At 41.9% G+C, this 14,269-nt stretch overlaps 1 protein-coding gene across 1 annotated transcript in view; it reads right to left on the minus strand.

Moving 5' to 3' along the window:
• Positions 1–11,013, minus strand: part of LOC140065818 (sulfotransferase 2B1-like) — a 76,805-nt gene extending 65,792 nt beyond the window's left edge. Inside the window, exon 1 of the mRNA XM_072113376.1 lies at positions 10,707–11,013. Coding sequence (XP_071969477.1) covers positions 10,707–10,842 — 136 coding nt within the window. The 5' untranslated portion in view covers positions 10,843–11,013. The remainder of the gene's footprint in view (positions 1–10,706) is intronic.
• Positions 11,014–14,269: the final 3,256 nt, after the last annotated feature.

Consider the following 14,269-nt stretch of genomic DNA (forward strand, 5'->3'; position numbering starts at 1 on the left):
ACAGACCTGAGGGTGCTTTGGCTATCAACAAGGGAATCTTCTTCCCCAGTCTCTTGTGACGAGCGCAAAGCTTTTGACTTCATGCTGTCCTGAGAGTTTTTCAACAGGCCAAGCAGCGGGATGGTGAGGCTGATGATGGCGGCATCGCCACTGACCATCTGTGTTGACTCCTCAAAGTTACTCAGCACCTGACAGATATCAGACATCCACATCCACTCCTCATTGTAGACTTGAGGAAGCTGACTGACCTGACTACCAGTTCTAGTGGAAGTTGACATCTGCCAGTCTACAATCGCACTGCGCTGCTGGTAAACTCTGGATAACATGGTTAATGTTGAGTTCCAACTCGTGGGCATGTCGCACAACAGTCGGTGAGCGGGCAGTTGGGTCAGAAGAGTGGTGCTGAGAGTGGCAGCACCTGTGCTGGACTTCCTGAAATGCGCACAGATGCGGCGCACCTTCGTGAGCAAATCAGACAGATTGGGGTATGTCTTGAGGAACCGCTGAACTATGAGATTTAACACATGGGCCAGGCATGGCACATGTGTCAGTCTGCCGAGTTGCAGAGCCGCCACCAAGTTACGGCCATTGTCACACACAACCATGCCTGGCTTCAGGTTCAGCGGTGCCAGCCACAGATCAGTCTGCGCCGTCATGCCCTGTAATCGCTCTTGGGCGGTGTGCCTTTTATTGCCTAGGCTCAGCAGCTTGAGCACTGCCTGCTGTCACTTAGCGATGGCACTGCTGCTGTGCCTAGAGCTACCGACTGATGGCGCCATGCCCACGGATGGTAATTTGGAGGAGGGGGTGGAGGAGGGGTGGGAGGAGGAGGAGGCATAGTAGGCCTTTGAGACCTGGACCGAGGTAGGCCCTGCAATCCTCGGCGTCGGCAGTATGTGACCAGCCCCAGGGTCAGACTCGGTCCCAGCCTCCACCAAGTTAACCCAATGTGCCGTCAGCGATATATAGTGGCCCTGCCCGGCAGCACCTTGTCAGAAACGGCGTCGGTCAGGGCACGGATGATGTTCTCTGACACGTGCTTGTGCAGGGCTGGGACGGCACATCGGGAAAAGTAGTGGCGGCTGGGGACCGAATACCGAGGGGCGGCCGCCGCCATGAGGTTTCGAAAGGCCTCGGTCTTTACCAGCCTATAGGGCAGCATCTCCAGGCTAAGCAGTTTGGAGATGTGGATGTTGAGGGCTTGGGCGTGTGGGTGGGTTGCACTATACTTCCTTTTGCGCTCCAGCGTGTGGGGTATGGAGAGCTGAATGCTGGTGGATGCTGTGGAGGATCGCGGAGGCGAAGATGGGGTTTTCGCACAGGAGGTGTTTGGGCTGGGGTCCTGGGCAGGGGGCTGACTAGCAGATGACACAGGGGAAGGAGTAGTGGTGTGCCCGGCCAGAGGTAAACGGGCTTGGTGCCATTGAGTGGGGTGTTTAGCATTCATATGTCTGCGCATAATGGTGGTAGTTAAGCTAGTAGTTGTGGAACCCCTGCTGATCCTGGTTTGGCACAGGTGGCACAACACAGCCCGTCGGTCATCCGGTGTTTCTTTAAAGAACCTCCAGACTTCTGAAAATCTAGCCCTCGCCACGGGAGCTTGACTACGGGAAACATTTGGCCCTGATGCACCAGCTCTGGCCCTGCCTCTCCGTCTGGCCCCACCACTGCCTCTTCCAACCTGTTCTGCTATAGGACTCGCCTCCGTCTCAGAAGCACTGTGTTCACCCGGCCTATCAACCCAGCTTGGGTCTGTCACCTCATTATCCTCCGATCCCTCAGTCTGCTCCCCCCTCGGACTTCCTGCCCTGACAACAACTTCACCACTGTCTGACAACCGTGTCTCCTCATCGTCCGACACCTCTTTACACACTTCTTCCACTATGTCAATAATGTCATCATCACCCACAGACTGCGACCGGTGGAAAATCTGGGCATCGGAAAATAGCTCAGCAGCAACCGGACAAGTGGTTTGTCCAGAAAACAAGTGGGAAGGGTCCAGAAAACAGTTCCTCAGAGTATGCCGGTTCAAATGCCAAATTTTGCTGGGAGGGGGCAGACTGGGGGTAAGGAGGCTGAGGTGGAGGAGCTGGAGGAGTGCTGATTTCGGTGACATGGGTGGACTGCGTGGAAGACTGACTGGTGGACAAATGGCTAGAAGCATTGTCCGCAATCCACGACATCACCTGTTCGCACTGTTCTGGCCTCAACAGTGCTCTACCACGAGTCCCAGTAACTTGAGACATGATGAACCTAGGGAGTGTAGCTCTGCGGCGTTCCCCTGCTCCCTCATCAGCAGGTGGTGTCTCACCCCACCCAGGACCACGGCCTCTGACCCCTGCAGTAGTTGGACGTCCACGCCCTCGTCCTCTACCCCTAGCCCTCGGGTTCAACATTTTCCAAATTAAAGTGTAAACTTTACTTTTTTTTTGTGTGTTTATTTTTTTTATTTAATTTTTTTTTAACATAACGATGCTATTCTATTGCTATGGCTAGTTTCTAACCTACACTGACAGCACACAACTGGATTTTGTGCTGTGCCTGATGACTTTGAGTTATAAAAAGAAATAAACGTAAAAAAAATAAATCAGAAGACTGTGCCTAATTCAAATCAAACCCCTAATAAATTGTCCCACTTCGGTGTTTGAGGTGGATATGTGTGTCACTAAGAGCTAAACACAACGGTCGCAAGTCTCCCTGCAAATTACTCACAATATGGTACTAGCTGCACTACTAATGGCAGCAAGCCCAGCCACAGGCAAACCAAAAATAAAAAAGTAAAATAAAACGTTATTGTAGCCCTAAGAAGGGCTGTTGGGTTCTTGTAGAATTACTTCTGCCTAACACTATTCTAATAGAACACCCTAACGCTTTCCCTGACCAGCAGCAGCTCTCTCCCTAGCGGCATCCAGACAGAGAATGATCCGAGTAGCGCGGGCAGGGTCTAGTCTATTCTTGGGTCACCTGATCAGGCCAGCCAACCACGGCTATTGACGTGTAAGGGTACCACGTCATGCTGGGTGGAGTGCAGAGTCTCCTGGCTTGTGATTGGCTCTGTTTCTGGCCGCCAAAAATCACAATGGCGGGAGATGCCATTTTCTCGAGCAGGCGAAGTATTCGTGCGAGCAACGAGCAGTTTCGAGTACGCTAATGCTCGAACGAGTAGGTTCGCTCATCTCTATTTGACACCAAATAACTTTAAAAAGCATCATGGAAATGCACAAAACAGTTAGCAGACACTGAACCACCTCAGGAGCAGGTCTTGAATACAGGCTACTTGTCCTAGTTAACTCCATAGTAGTGGAGGAAGCACACACACTATACCTCAATCGGAAACTCAAGAGCCAAAACCTTCCCGTCCACATCAATGCGAGTTGGGCAAGAAGGTTGGCTGTGTCTGTGACCACAGTGTCCAGCACATGGAGCAGATTCCAGGTGACATGGAGCCATAGTAGGACAACAATCAAGTAGCAGGACGGCTACCTCCTCATTTGAGCAAGTAGTAATGGGATAAGCAGTGCCAGATCCCTGCAAAATTACCTCCAGCACCACTATTACCTTTATGTCTGCTCAAACTGTCACAAACAAATTTCATGTGGATTGTATAAAGGCCTGACTTCCACAAGTCAGGGTTGGGGAATTCAGCACCAAGATTGCCCGATTTGACATTTGCCCCCTCAAAAAAGAACTGTGGACCACTTCTTCTTTGACCACACAACATACTCAAAAGGTCTAGCCTTTTTATTCTGATAATGAGAGGTTTGGTCACTGCAGAGTGGGCTCCAAATGCTCCTAAAAACTCATCATGTATGACGGGAAAGATCCTTAACCTGTTCAGTGTTGACTGGCAAGCAATTCCAGATGCAGTGCTGTAACGATTACTCAAGGAGATTCTCTTTTGAGAAGGCTGATTTCCCAAAATTCAGGTCTGCATTACTGGATATAGACTGGGATAAGATACTGTCACATGACGATACTAATATTAAATGGGAGACATTCAAATCTTTACTGGGTCATTATTCTTTTAAATTTATTCCTATGGGCAACAAGTATAGTTGGGGTACATTACACCCCGCGTGGCTTACAGCTACAGTTAGAAGGGCAATTAATGATAAAAAAAGGGCATTCAAATAAATATAAATCAGACGGGTCACCTGAAGTCTTCAATAGTTAGAAAACACTTAACAAAATCTGTAAGAAGGATATAAAATCAGCCAAAATAAAAAATGAGAGACAGGTGGCCAAAGATGGCAAAACAAATCCTAAGAAATTTTTTTAAGTATATCAATACGAAAAAAATATGCCTATATTCTGAAAATGGGGCTTTGGTGACTGGAGCCCAAGAGGTGGAGATACTAAATGGGATTTTTAGAGGAAAGAACTTTATTTACAATAAATGCCCGTATGGTATTGTATTTATGTTTGTAGTGTATACCTGCACATGTAGATTTTTACCCCTTAAGGACGCAGCCATTTTACAGCTTAAGGCTCTGTCCCATTTTTTGGATTCTGACCTGCGTCTCTTTATATGGTTATAACTTTTGAACACTTTTACTTATCAAAGCGATTCTGAGATTGTTTTTTCCCCACATTTTGTACTTCAGTTTAGTGATAAATTTTGGCTGATAAGTTTTGCGTTTATTTACAAAAAAAAAAAAGGAAAAAAAATTTTTCAGGCAGATCGATTTACCACCTAAATAACTTGCCGAATAACATTTCCCATTTGTCTAGTTTACATTTTCATAATTTTTGAAATGTTTGGATAATTTATTTTGTAAAAGAAACAGGTGAGATCTGCACTGGTGATGTCCCAGTCAAAATGCAATCACCAAACCATTAATTCATCCACACTTCATAGAGATAATTTTTAATGTACACATCCTGCTAATAATTAACTTTTATTCTTTATCAAGTAAAATATTCCAAAAGGTAAAGTGCAATATCAGCTAGCCAGTCACCAGAACTGGGTAGATAGAAACCACAACAAAACTTAAATCATTAAATATGTTTCACTAGTTCAAATGTAACCATAAACAAAATATTGATTACTGGCTTTCAATAGGGACCAGCAAGAGAGTAATTAAATTGGATCTCACCAGTCTTGTACGTGATGGTTCTTGATCCAGGGAGACATTCCAGGAACGTAGGGCCTAGTAATCCCTACTCCTGTATAATCACCTGGTGTCCCAGTTGCTCCTGTCCTAACAAGGACAGTCCCAAAGCTGTCCCTAATAGCAGCTATTAATCCCTACTTACTGAATGTTATAAGCTTCCTACGCGTTTCATGTACCATAGGATACAATCATCAGGGGATTGAATAAATCATTGGTCCCCATCTGCTGCTGTAGCTGTTAATGCTGTACTGAGCTAGATAGGGATCAGAGAGGGAATAAGCACGAGCTGTGGCTCATGTGCTAGTTAAGAAAGAATATGAAAGAATATAGACAGGCAGTGGCTCCTATATTCACTCGCGGTGCAGTGTGGTGACTAGACTGTGTGGCGTGGGCGCCATATTTAGTGTGCTTGCCGTATTTAAAGCTAATATCATCCACCCTCGTTACGGGTCATGCTCCTGTTTGGCCGGGATCACGATCTCGTCATCAAGTGGGAGGAGTCACCTTGTGGCTGGACTCCGTGAGAGGGGGCTGTACTTCCCCATGACGTCACAGGAAGTCCGCCTATCACGCTCCCTTCCATGCTAATGGGCGTTACTACAATTGTGTCCTTACAGCAAAATAGTGAGAGGGGGCGTGCTGTTTACTATCACCATGGAGATTGTATTGCATTGTCCGGCTCTTCATTCACTGAGTGTCTTATGCCAAGTAATGCCTATACAAGCTCATTGTTTAAGCTGTCCATGGATCGTAACAGGTATAGCGATTAACATATAAAATTGATTTTTAGCTGATAATATAACAAAGTGTCACAGAGAAGGCTATGCACAGAGGACATAGGTTATTCAAAAGAGCAGTGACAGGCAAGTCCTCGAGCAGAGAAATATGATATATACAAAGCTCTTATGCTATCCTTCCAAAAGCTGGGGAACAATTAGAGCCTATATATTGTGCCACATATTTATTTAAGAAGGAGAGCAATTCAGTTCAGAGATTTACAAGAAACACCCAAAGTTTTGCATAATGATTTAAGTTTTGTTGTGGTTTCCATCTACCCAGTTCTGGTGACTGGCGAGCTGATATTGCACTTTACCTTTTGGAATATTTTACTTGATAAAGAATAAAAGTTAATTTTTATTGAACACATCCTGCTAATAATGATAATTTATTTTAACGTCACGCGGCCTACAAATCGAATAGCGATTTTCCGTATTTTCGGAATTGACTATTTTGGGGATAAATACTGTTTGAAATTAAATTTTACATATTTAGCATCAAAAAACCCCTATATAACCAACCCATTTTCAAATCTGCACCCCACAAACTATAAGAAACAGCATTTACAAAGATTGTTAACCCCTTGAGATCTTCATAGTAATTGAATCAAAATGGCGGTGAAATTTAGAATGGTCAAATTTTGTCGGTTATACGTTCATTTAGACATTTAAAATTTACACATTTCCAAAAGATAAAATCCACCATAAAATTTGCTCTACAATTTCTCCCGAGTGCAGAGACCCCCCACATGTGGACGTTACTTGTTTTATGGGTACACAGCGAGGCGCAGAAGGGAAGGAGCACCCTGCAGCTGCCAGGATTTTAGTTTCCTCATTGGCCCCTTTTGAAGGCTATAAAATTTTCGCTTTTCCGTTATTTGGGCCATGTGACGGCATTTTTTTTGCTCGATGAGATGCTTTTTCCAGTGTTACCATTTTGGGGTTGGCATCACCTATTGTTGAAAATTTTGGAACTGTTTTTGAGGTCAGTAGAAAAGCATCAATTCTGTACTGGATTTTTTACTTTTTTTTTTCGTGTTCACCGTATAGCCCAACAATCATGTTATCTTTATTCTATGGGTCGATACGATTACGGGGATACCAGACATGAATATGTTTTCTTATGTTTTACTAAATTTGCCAAATAAAACCCTAATGTGGGGAAAAATCTATCATTTTTGCATTGCCGTCTTCCAAGTGGCATAACATTGTTACGTTTTTGGCTACAGAGCTGGTTGATGGCTTGTTTTTTGCGGGACATGTTGTTCTTTGCAACAGTCTCATTCTGGAGTACATATGTTTTGTTGATCACTTTTTATTGCATTTTGAGTGGGATATAATAGGTAAAAATCATAATTTTTGGCGGGTTTTTTATTGTTTTTTTTTTTACGGCGTTCATCATATGGGTTCAATAGTTATTTAGTTTTATTCTATGGATTGTTATGGACGCGGTGATGCTATATATGTGGGGTTTGTGTTATGATTTAGACTTTTTTGAGCGTTATATGTCTCTTTTTATGTTTTGGAGCTCATGGGCATTTTTAGTGATTTCTAAAGTTATTTTTTATTGAAAAACTTTTTTTTTACATTTTTACTTGATCCACCATGGGATATGAACAAGCAATCATCTGATTGCTTGTTCGTGATAATACTCTGCAATACTGATGTATTGCAGGGTATTAGCAGTGCCAGCCTATGCAGATGTATAGGCTGACACTTTGCCTTTAAGATGACGTCACAGACGCGATCGTGGGGTAAAGACCCCCGGAATGCATGTTAAACACCCGCGATCGGAGCCCACTCCGACCGCGGGTGTTAGCCGGGGATGTCAGCGGTAAATTACCGTTGAAATCCCGCGGCTAACGATGCTGGTTCGGCTGCTATGCAGCGCTGAACCGGCATCGTCTCTGCGCAGTAGCTGTACTGCGCTGAGCGCTATTCGCGGGACTCAGCGCAGTACAGCTATGGCGCAGAGCGCTAAGGGGTTAAAAAGCTCCAAATCAAAACAAATTCTCAGGATGTGAAGTGCCGGAGGATTTTTGAATTTGCAAAGGCCCGCGAAGCCTCACTGAAACTCATTTGTTGTGCCAGTGTGAGTCATGCATCCTGTTATATACTAGACTGGTCGAATGTAGACATGATCCAGTCTAAGCTCAATAAAATGAATGTGGACCAGATGGGTTACACCCCAGAGTTCTTAATGAACTCAGTTCTGTTATTGCTGTGCCGCTGTATAAAATCTTCAGAGATTCCCTAATTACTGGTACAGTTCCAAGTGATTGGTGCAAGGCAAATGTGGTGCCAATATTTCAAAAAGGCTCTAGAACAGTGATGGCGAACCTTTTAGAGATCGAGTGTCCAAAATGAGACCCAAAAACCACTAGCTTTTCCCAAAGTGCCAACACAGCAATTTAGGCAGTAACAAACTTATTGCTACCTTATTGAGCTCCAATCTGACCCTGTCCACACCTTTTCACTCTTCGGACAGGACCAATCAGCTCAGGATGGGTCACTTTATAATAGCAGGTCACTACTTGGACTGCCTTAAACTGCAGGAAGATGCCATGTCTGGCAAACTCTGTGCCTGGAAGACAGCCTGTGTGCCCACAGAGATGCCTCTGAGTGCCATCTCTGGCACCAGTGCCATAGGTTCACCACCACTGCTCTAGAACTTCGCCAGGCAATTACAGGCCTGTAAGCTTAACTGCAACTATAGGGAAAATAGTCCCTGGAGCTGGAGAGGGTACATTGAAGAGGCACAAAAATAATAAGGGGTAAGGAAGGTCTCAGTTATGTGGAAAGATTAAAACAACTAGATTTATTTAGTCTGGAAAAGAGATGACTAAGAGGGGACACTATTTATCAAATCAAATCAGAAATTTTAACACTGAAGTCAATCTCTCTCTTTCTTAGAAAGCCCCCTTCACTGTAACTGATGGTCCTAGATCCAGAGATATCACTAACCAGATCTCCTGTATTCCGATGTATGATCTAAACCGCAAAGAGGAGGAGTTCGGACTTCCCCACCCTGACTTCACTGTTAAACTCTCTGCCTCCTTATCCTTATGCAACTAATTTACATTTCAATTTAAAGTTGATTTTATGGATGATGTCATCACATTGGACTATGAAAAAACCTAAAAACAGAAGGTGTGACAGTGTCACAATATACTGGTAGTGGTAAATTTGTCCAATTGCTGATGTTAAAGTTCCCTTTAAAATAGTAGTACATATATTTAATATATTCTAAAGCATGGAATACAAATGTAAATTGAGATCATTGTGCAACATCCCCCCCGGGCCTAGCCTTTTCTTGGGGCCTGGAGGCAGCCAAAGCCCAGAACACCGGAGTGGCTGGCCGTTCCTGCCTAGGCACGCTGTGGTCACGGTGCTTGGTATGGGGACCGGAGGGCTGTCCCACAGCCTGGCAGGTCTGCAGCAGGTGGTGTGTGCAAGAAATTAAATGAGGGAGAGGCTGATGTACTGGTTCTCCCTGGGGCACCCCTTAATGTCCATAGTAGGAGTCCCTGGGTGGTGAATGGGGAAGCCCTTGATGTTACAGCCGTATCAGGGACCAGACGGAGGCAACGCTGTGCAAAAAAAACTTACAGTTCTTTTTATTTTATTTATTTTTTTCCACAAAATACAAAGGTGTTTATACATTATTTACTAGTAATACAATATAACACACAAAAACACATCACAATAAAACCATGTGACACACATTTTTCCCTATCCCCTCCTAGCCCATCCCGAATCAGATACTTTATTATCAAATACCATAATAAAAGAGTCTACATCCCCCCCCCCCTCCCCTCCACGGACCCCTGCTGAGAGCTGGAGAAAAAAAAAAAACAGAAGAGAAAAAAATACATTTGATTTCCTTTAACTTTTAATCTAGCTTCCATTGTTCCCACAGATCATTCAATTTTTTACCCCCCCCCCCCCCCAACTAAATTATACCGTTCTCTCACCCCGGAACATTGCGATCTTTCCAATGTTTAATCAGCACCAATCTTGCTAAAAACAAGACTGCCAGAATCAGGTGCTTTTTTTTTTCAATTTTTCCACATTTGGAATTTTTTTTCAGCTTTGCAGTACACGGCATGTTAAAATAAATAACATTACAGGAAAGTTAAATTTGTTACGCACAAAATAAGCCCTCACACAGGTCTGTACACGTAAAAATGAAAAGGTTATGGATTTTTGAAGGTGGAGAGCGAGAAATGAGCGAAAAAAACACTGCGTCCTTAAGGGGTTAAAGTTCTATGTATCTTTAGTAATATCTCTAGTAGGAAGATTACATATCCCTAGTAGGAAGATTACATTGTTAGTGTTCATTATGCCAAGGAAGGGAGACACTAAAAACAGTTCACACTCATATGTTCGAGGCACATTGCCGTAAGTTCACACACATCTGTATTACGTTGTCCTAAGATTGCTAACTAAAAACTGGTCAACACTACAGCCCCCTCTGTATCATTGTGTCATTAACGGTGCATTTTTTTATGAAATTAAATAAAGGATTGTGTGGCGATTCAATTATATTGTACTCCTTTTTTTGTAAAATATGCCATATTGTGTTTGTAACCTTAGGAGGGGGCAGGTAGGGGTTTTCTCTATTAAAAATGTTATGAAAACCAATTAAAAAAAAAAATATATATATATATATATATATATATAATATGGCTTCTGGAATGTAGGGAGTGACAGAGAGAAAAGGGGCCTGGCCCAAAAAGGGTTTATATATAGTATCCAATAGTTTTTAAAATGAAAAATAAAGCAAAAGCATAACAATAATTTTATATAATCATACCTGACTTGGGATATGAGACAAGGTAGACATCATCATCACGGACATGAAATTCATTCTCCAAGTATTGCAGCCTTTCTTGAGAGTACAACAGAGAAGCAAAGCAAATCCCTTTGTGTTGGAAATAATGGGTGTCCATAGTGCCTAAGCAGATAGTAAAGTCTGTAGAAAAGTAGAAAAGAAACTCCTACAGATTTCTGGTTGAGCAAGATAAATACTAGTACATATGGGAGTATAGTAAATGAAACCTAGTTTCACAGCAACTGGAACATAAGGCAGTGTCCTAAATCCTAAAGACATCCTTTGTCATCCACAAATGAAAACATGTGGTGATTCAAAGGGAGTATCAAAGAAAAGTTATATTTATAGAGACTGAACAACATGCTCATCCCATAAATATTACATTAAAACTTTAGATCCACCCAGCTGTATATTATAGCTCTAGTACTGCACCCTAAAGTTACATGTATAGGTAACCCAGATGGAAAAAGCACCTGATCTGTTACTATGACTAAACAATTCTTTGTACTATGTTAGCCAGTGGTTAAAGGTAACCTGTCATTTAAATTAACCCACCCAAAATAATAACTCAATAAAAATGAAGATTAAGAAAACACTGCCCTTATCACTAAATGGTTCTTTTCCATGGCTGCAATGTTAAATCTGACATTAATGGGGTCCTGCATATTACATTTTACTTGCATTGCATTCCCTCCTTCTTCCTGATTGACAGGTCTCACTGCAAAGACATGCTGTTTTATGGAACTAGTACTTAGTGATGGTCAGCCAATATTAAAATACAGTTTTTTGTGGTGTGTTCCAGGTTGATGGTCGGCGCCAATAACTCCGTTTCGTCGTATTATTAGTACAATTAGTTTTATTGTTAAGCTGTGTAAAACGCGTTTCGAGCCTGTACTAGGCTCTTCCTCAGTTACATATAGCTTCAGAATAATGGAAGAACATATGGTTTATAAAGGTAAATTTTGGCGCGAGATGCTTGTGCTCTGACGTCAGATATGTAAACATAAACATTGTAGTACAATGGTTCATTCATAAAATCATTCCTAGAGTTCTGTGGCTAAAATTAAAATAACTAAAATACATTTGATTATATAAAATACAAAATACAGTTCTATTAGTTCATAGCGTTAATATAATGCAGTTGAGGGAGGGGGAAGGGGGGATTTTATAAATTACAACAGGTATAATAAAAACGAGGAATAAAACAACGAGGAATAAAGAACGTAAAATCTGTGTGGTTATTACTTTAAAAGCTGACCTGTGTTTGTGATCGGTAGGTATTCTGCCTATTAATTGTTGGTGTGTGTGAGGTTTGTCTCTGTCTTGCGCGGCTCAGCTACGGAAGCCTGGAGGGGTCAAACCAAAACGGGCATAGAGCGTCGTAGTGAGGATTTGGGGCGAGGATTATGCAGTTTGATGAAAGTTCTTAGGTGAGTATTGTTTCTGTGACCTCATTGAGGCCAGCCGGTTTTAGTGTTTTTAAACGGTACATCCAGTAGATTTCCCTCTTTTTTAATGCTCCGAATCTATTATTCACATCGTGACTGATGTGGTCAATAGGCATAATTGAAATTTTCCCTTCTCCTTCATGTTTAAGTGTGCAATGTTTTGATAGCCCGTGAGTGAGAATTTTGTGTTTGATATTATACCGATGTTGGTTAACTCGACAATGTAGTGCTTGGGTAGTCCTACCGACGTACTGCAAGCCGCATTGACATTCGATAAGATAGATGACATATTGGCTGGTGCAGTTTAAATGGGCTTTAAGATTGAAAGTTTCCATTGTATTATTAGATCTGAAGGTGTCAGATGTCTTAATAATTCTGCAACAGAGGCATTGGGATTTCCCACATCTGGAGCTTCCTTTTCTAGCTGTTGATGTAGTCTGGTGTCTGTATTGTTTAGGGATACTTGGGGCTAACAGATTTTTTATTGTGGGGGCTCTTTTATAGATGCAGGCTATGTCGTCTGGAACTATTTTATTTAATAGTGGATCAGATTTTATAATCTTCCAATGCTTTTTGAGGATGTTTAAGATTTTTTGGCTATCCTGGCTATATGTTGTGATGAATTTCAGTTCATTCTTTGTTTCTGTTTTCTTTTGTTTTTCTGGGTTTTTCGGTTGAAGGCTTTCTTCTTGTGTGATTTGGCTTACTCGTTTCACTGCATCTTTTACAATTGTCTTTGGATACTTCTTTTCTTTGAACCTTTTTTCTAGGATCAAACATTGATCTTTGAAGGTTTGTGTGTCAGAGCAGTTTCTGCGTATCCGCCTAAACTGACTATAAGGGATGTTTCGTAGCCATTTTTTATGATGGTTACTGGTATAGTTCAGATAGCTGTTCACATCCACATTCTTGAAGAACGTTTTTGTGGTGAATTTGTTACCATCATGCCCTATTATCAGGTCCAGAAATTCAACTTGCTGTGTGCTATAGTTAAGGGTAAACTTAAGGCCCCAGGGATTATTGATGGAACGTTCGTTTGCCATGTGTAAAGTAATTATTTTGGAGTATGAAGGAGAGGCCCTCTATTATGAATTGTTTCTGATTTTCTAGTATGTTTGGATCTTGTTTAAAAATAGTTTCTATACATGTTAGTCCGATGGTATGGTCAATGTTGGTATATAGTGCTGTTACATCGAGGGTGGCCAAAATATAGTCTTCTCTCCAGTTTAGTTCTTTGAGAATGTTAATTAGGTGAGAAGAATCTCTTAGATAGCTTGGCATTTCTGTGACATATTTCTGTAGGAACAAATCAATATAGTGGGATAGATTGCTTGTAACACAGTTAGTGTTGGATATGATGGGGCAGCCGGGAGGGGATGTGAGGCTTTTATGTATTTTGGGTAAAAAATAAAAATAGGGTTTACTAGGGTTCTCTATTAATAGGAACTTTTTTTCTTTTTTTGTGAGGAGCCCTTTTTTGGCATGTTCTTTTATAAATTCCTGATAGTTTTTTTCGAGTTGTGGGAATGGGTTCACTTTAATTTCATTATAGTAAGTGGTGTCAGACAGGATTCGTTCTGCTTCCATTTCATAGTCTGTGAAATTAAGTATTACCGTTCCTCCTCCTTTGTCTGCCGATCTGAAGACGATTTCCATATTTTCAGAAAGTTGTTTGAGGGCTGTTTTTTCTTCTTTCGTGAGGTTGTTGGCAGTTTTTTGGTATTTTTTTGGTTGTCGTTTTTTTGATCTATTGATATTGAGTTCCTGTAGGTCTTGAAGGACCAAATCATGAAAAGTCTTGATGAAGTGACTTTGACTTTGGATTGGGTAAAATGAGCTAGGGGCTTGGACCTCCATATGCAAGTATGGGTCTGTAATGGTGTTTTGTTCGTTTTTATCTAGTAGTGTTGGAATCGCAAAGTGTCTTTTAATGGTGAGTTTCCTTATAAATTTTTTAAAGTCCAAAAAGGTCTCAAAACAGTTGATATTGTTTGTGGGACAAAATGATAGTCCTTTTTCTAGGACTGATGTTTCGTATGCATTTGATTTATATGAGGAGAGGTTGAAGATTTTAGTTGGTTGTTTGGGTTCTGCGTG

This window comes from Engystomops pustulosus, chromosome 6 (assembly GCF_040894005.1).
Source record: "Engystomops pustulosus chromosome 6, aEngPut4.maternal, whole genome shotgun sequence".
NCBI classification, from domain to species: Eukaryota; Metazoa; Chordata; class Amphibia; order Anura; family Leptodactylidae; genus Engystomops; species Engystomops pustulosus.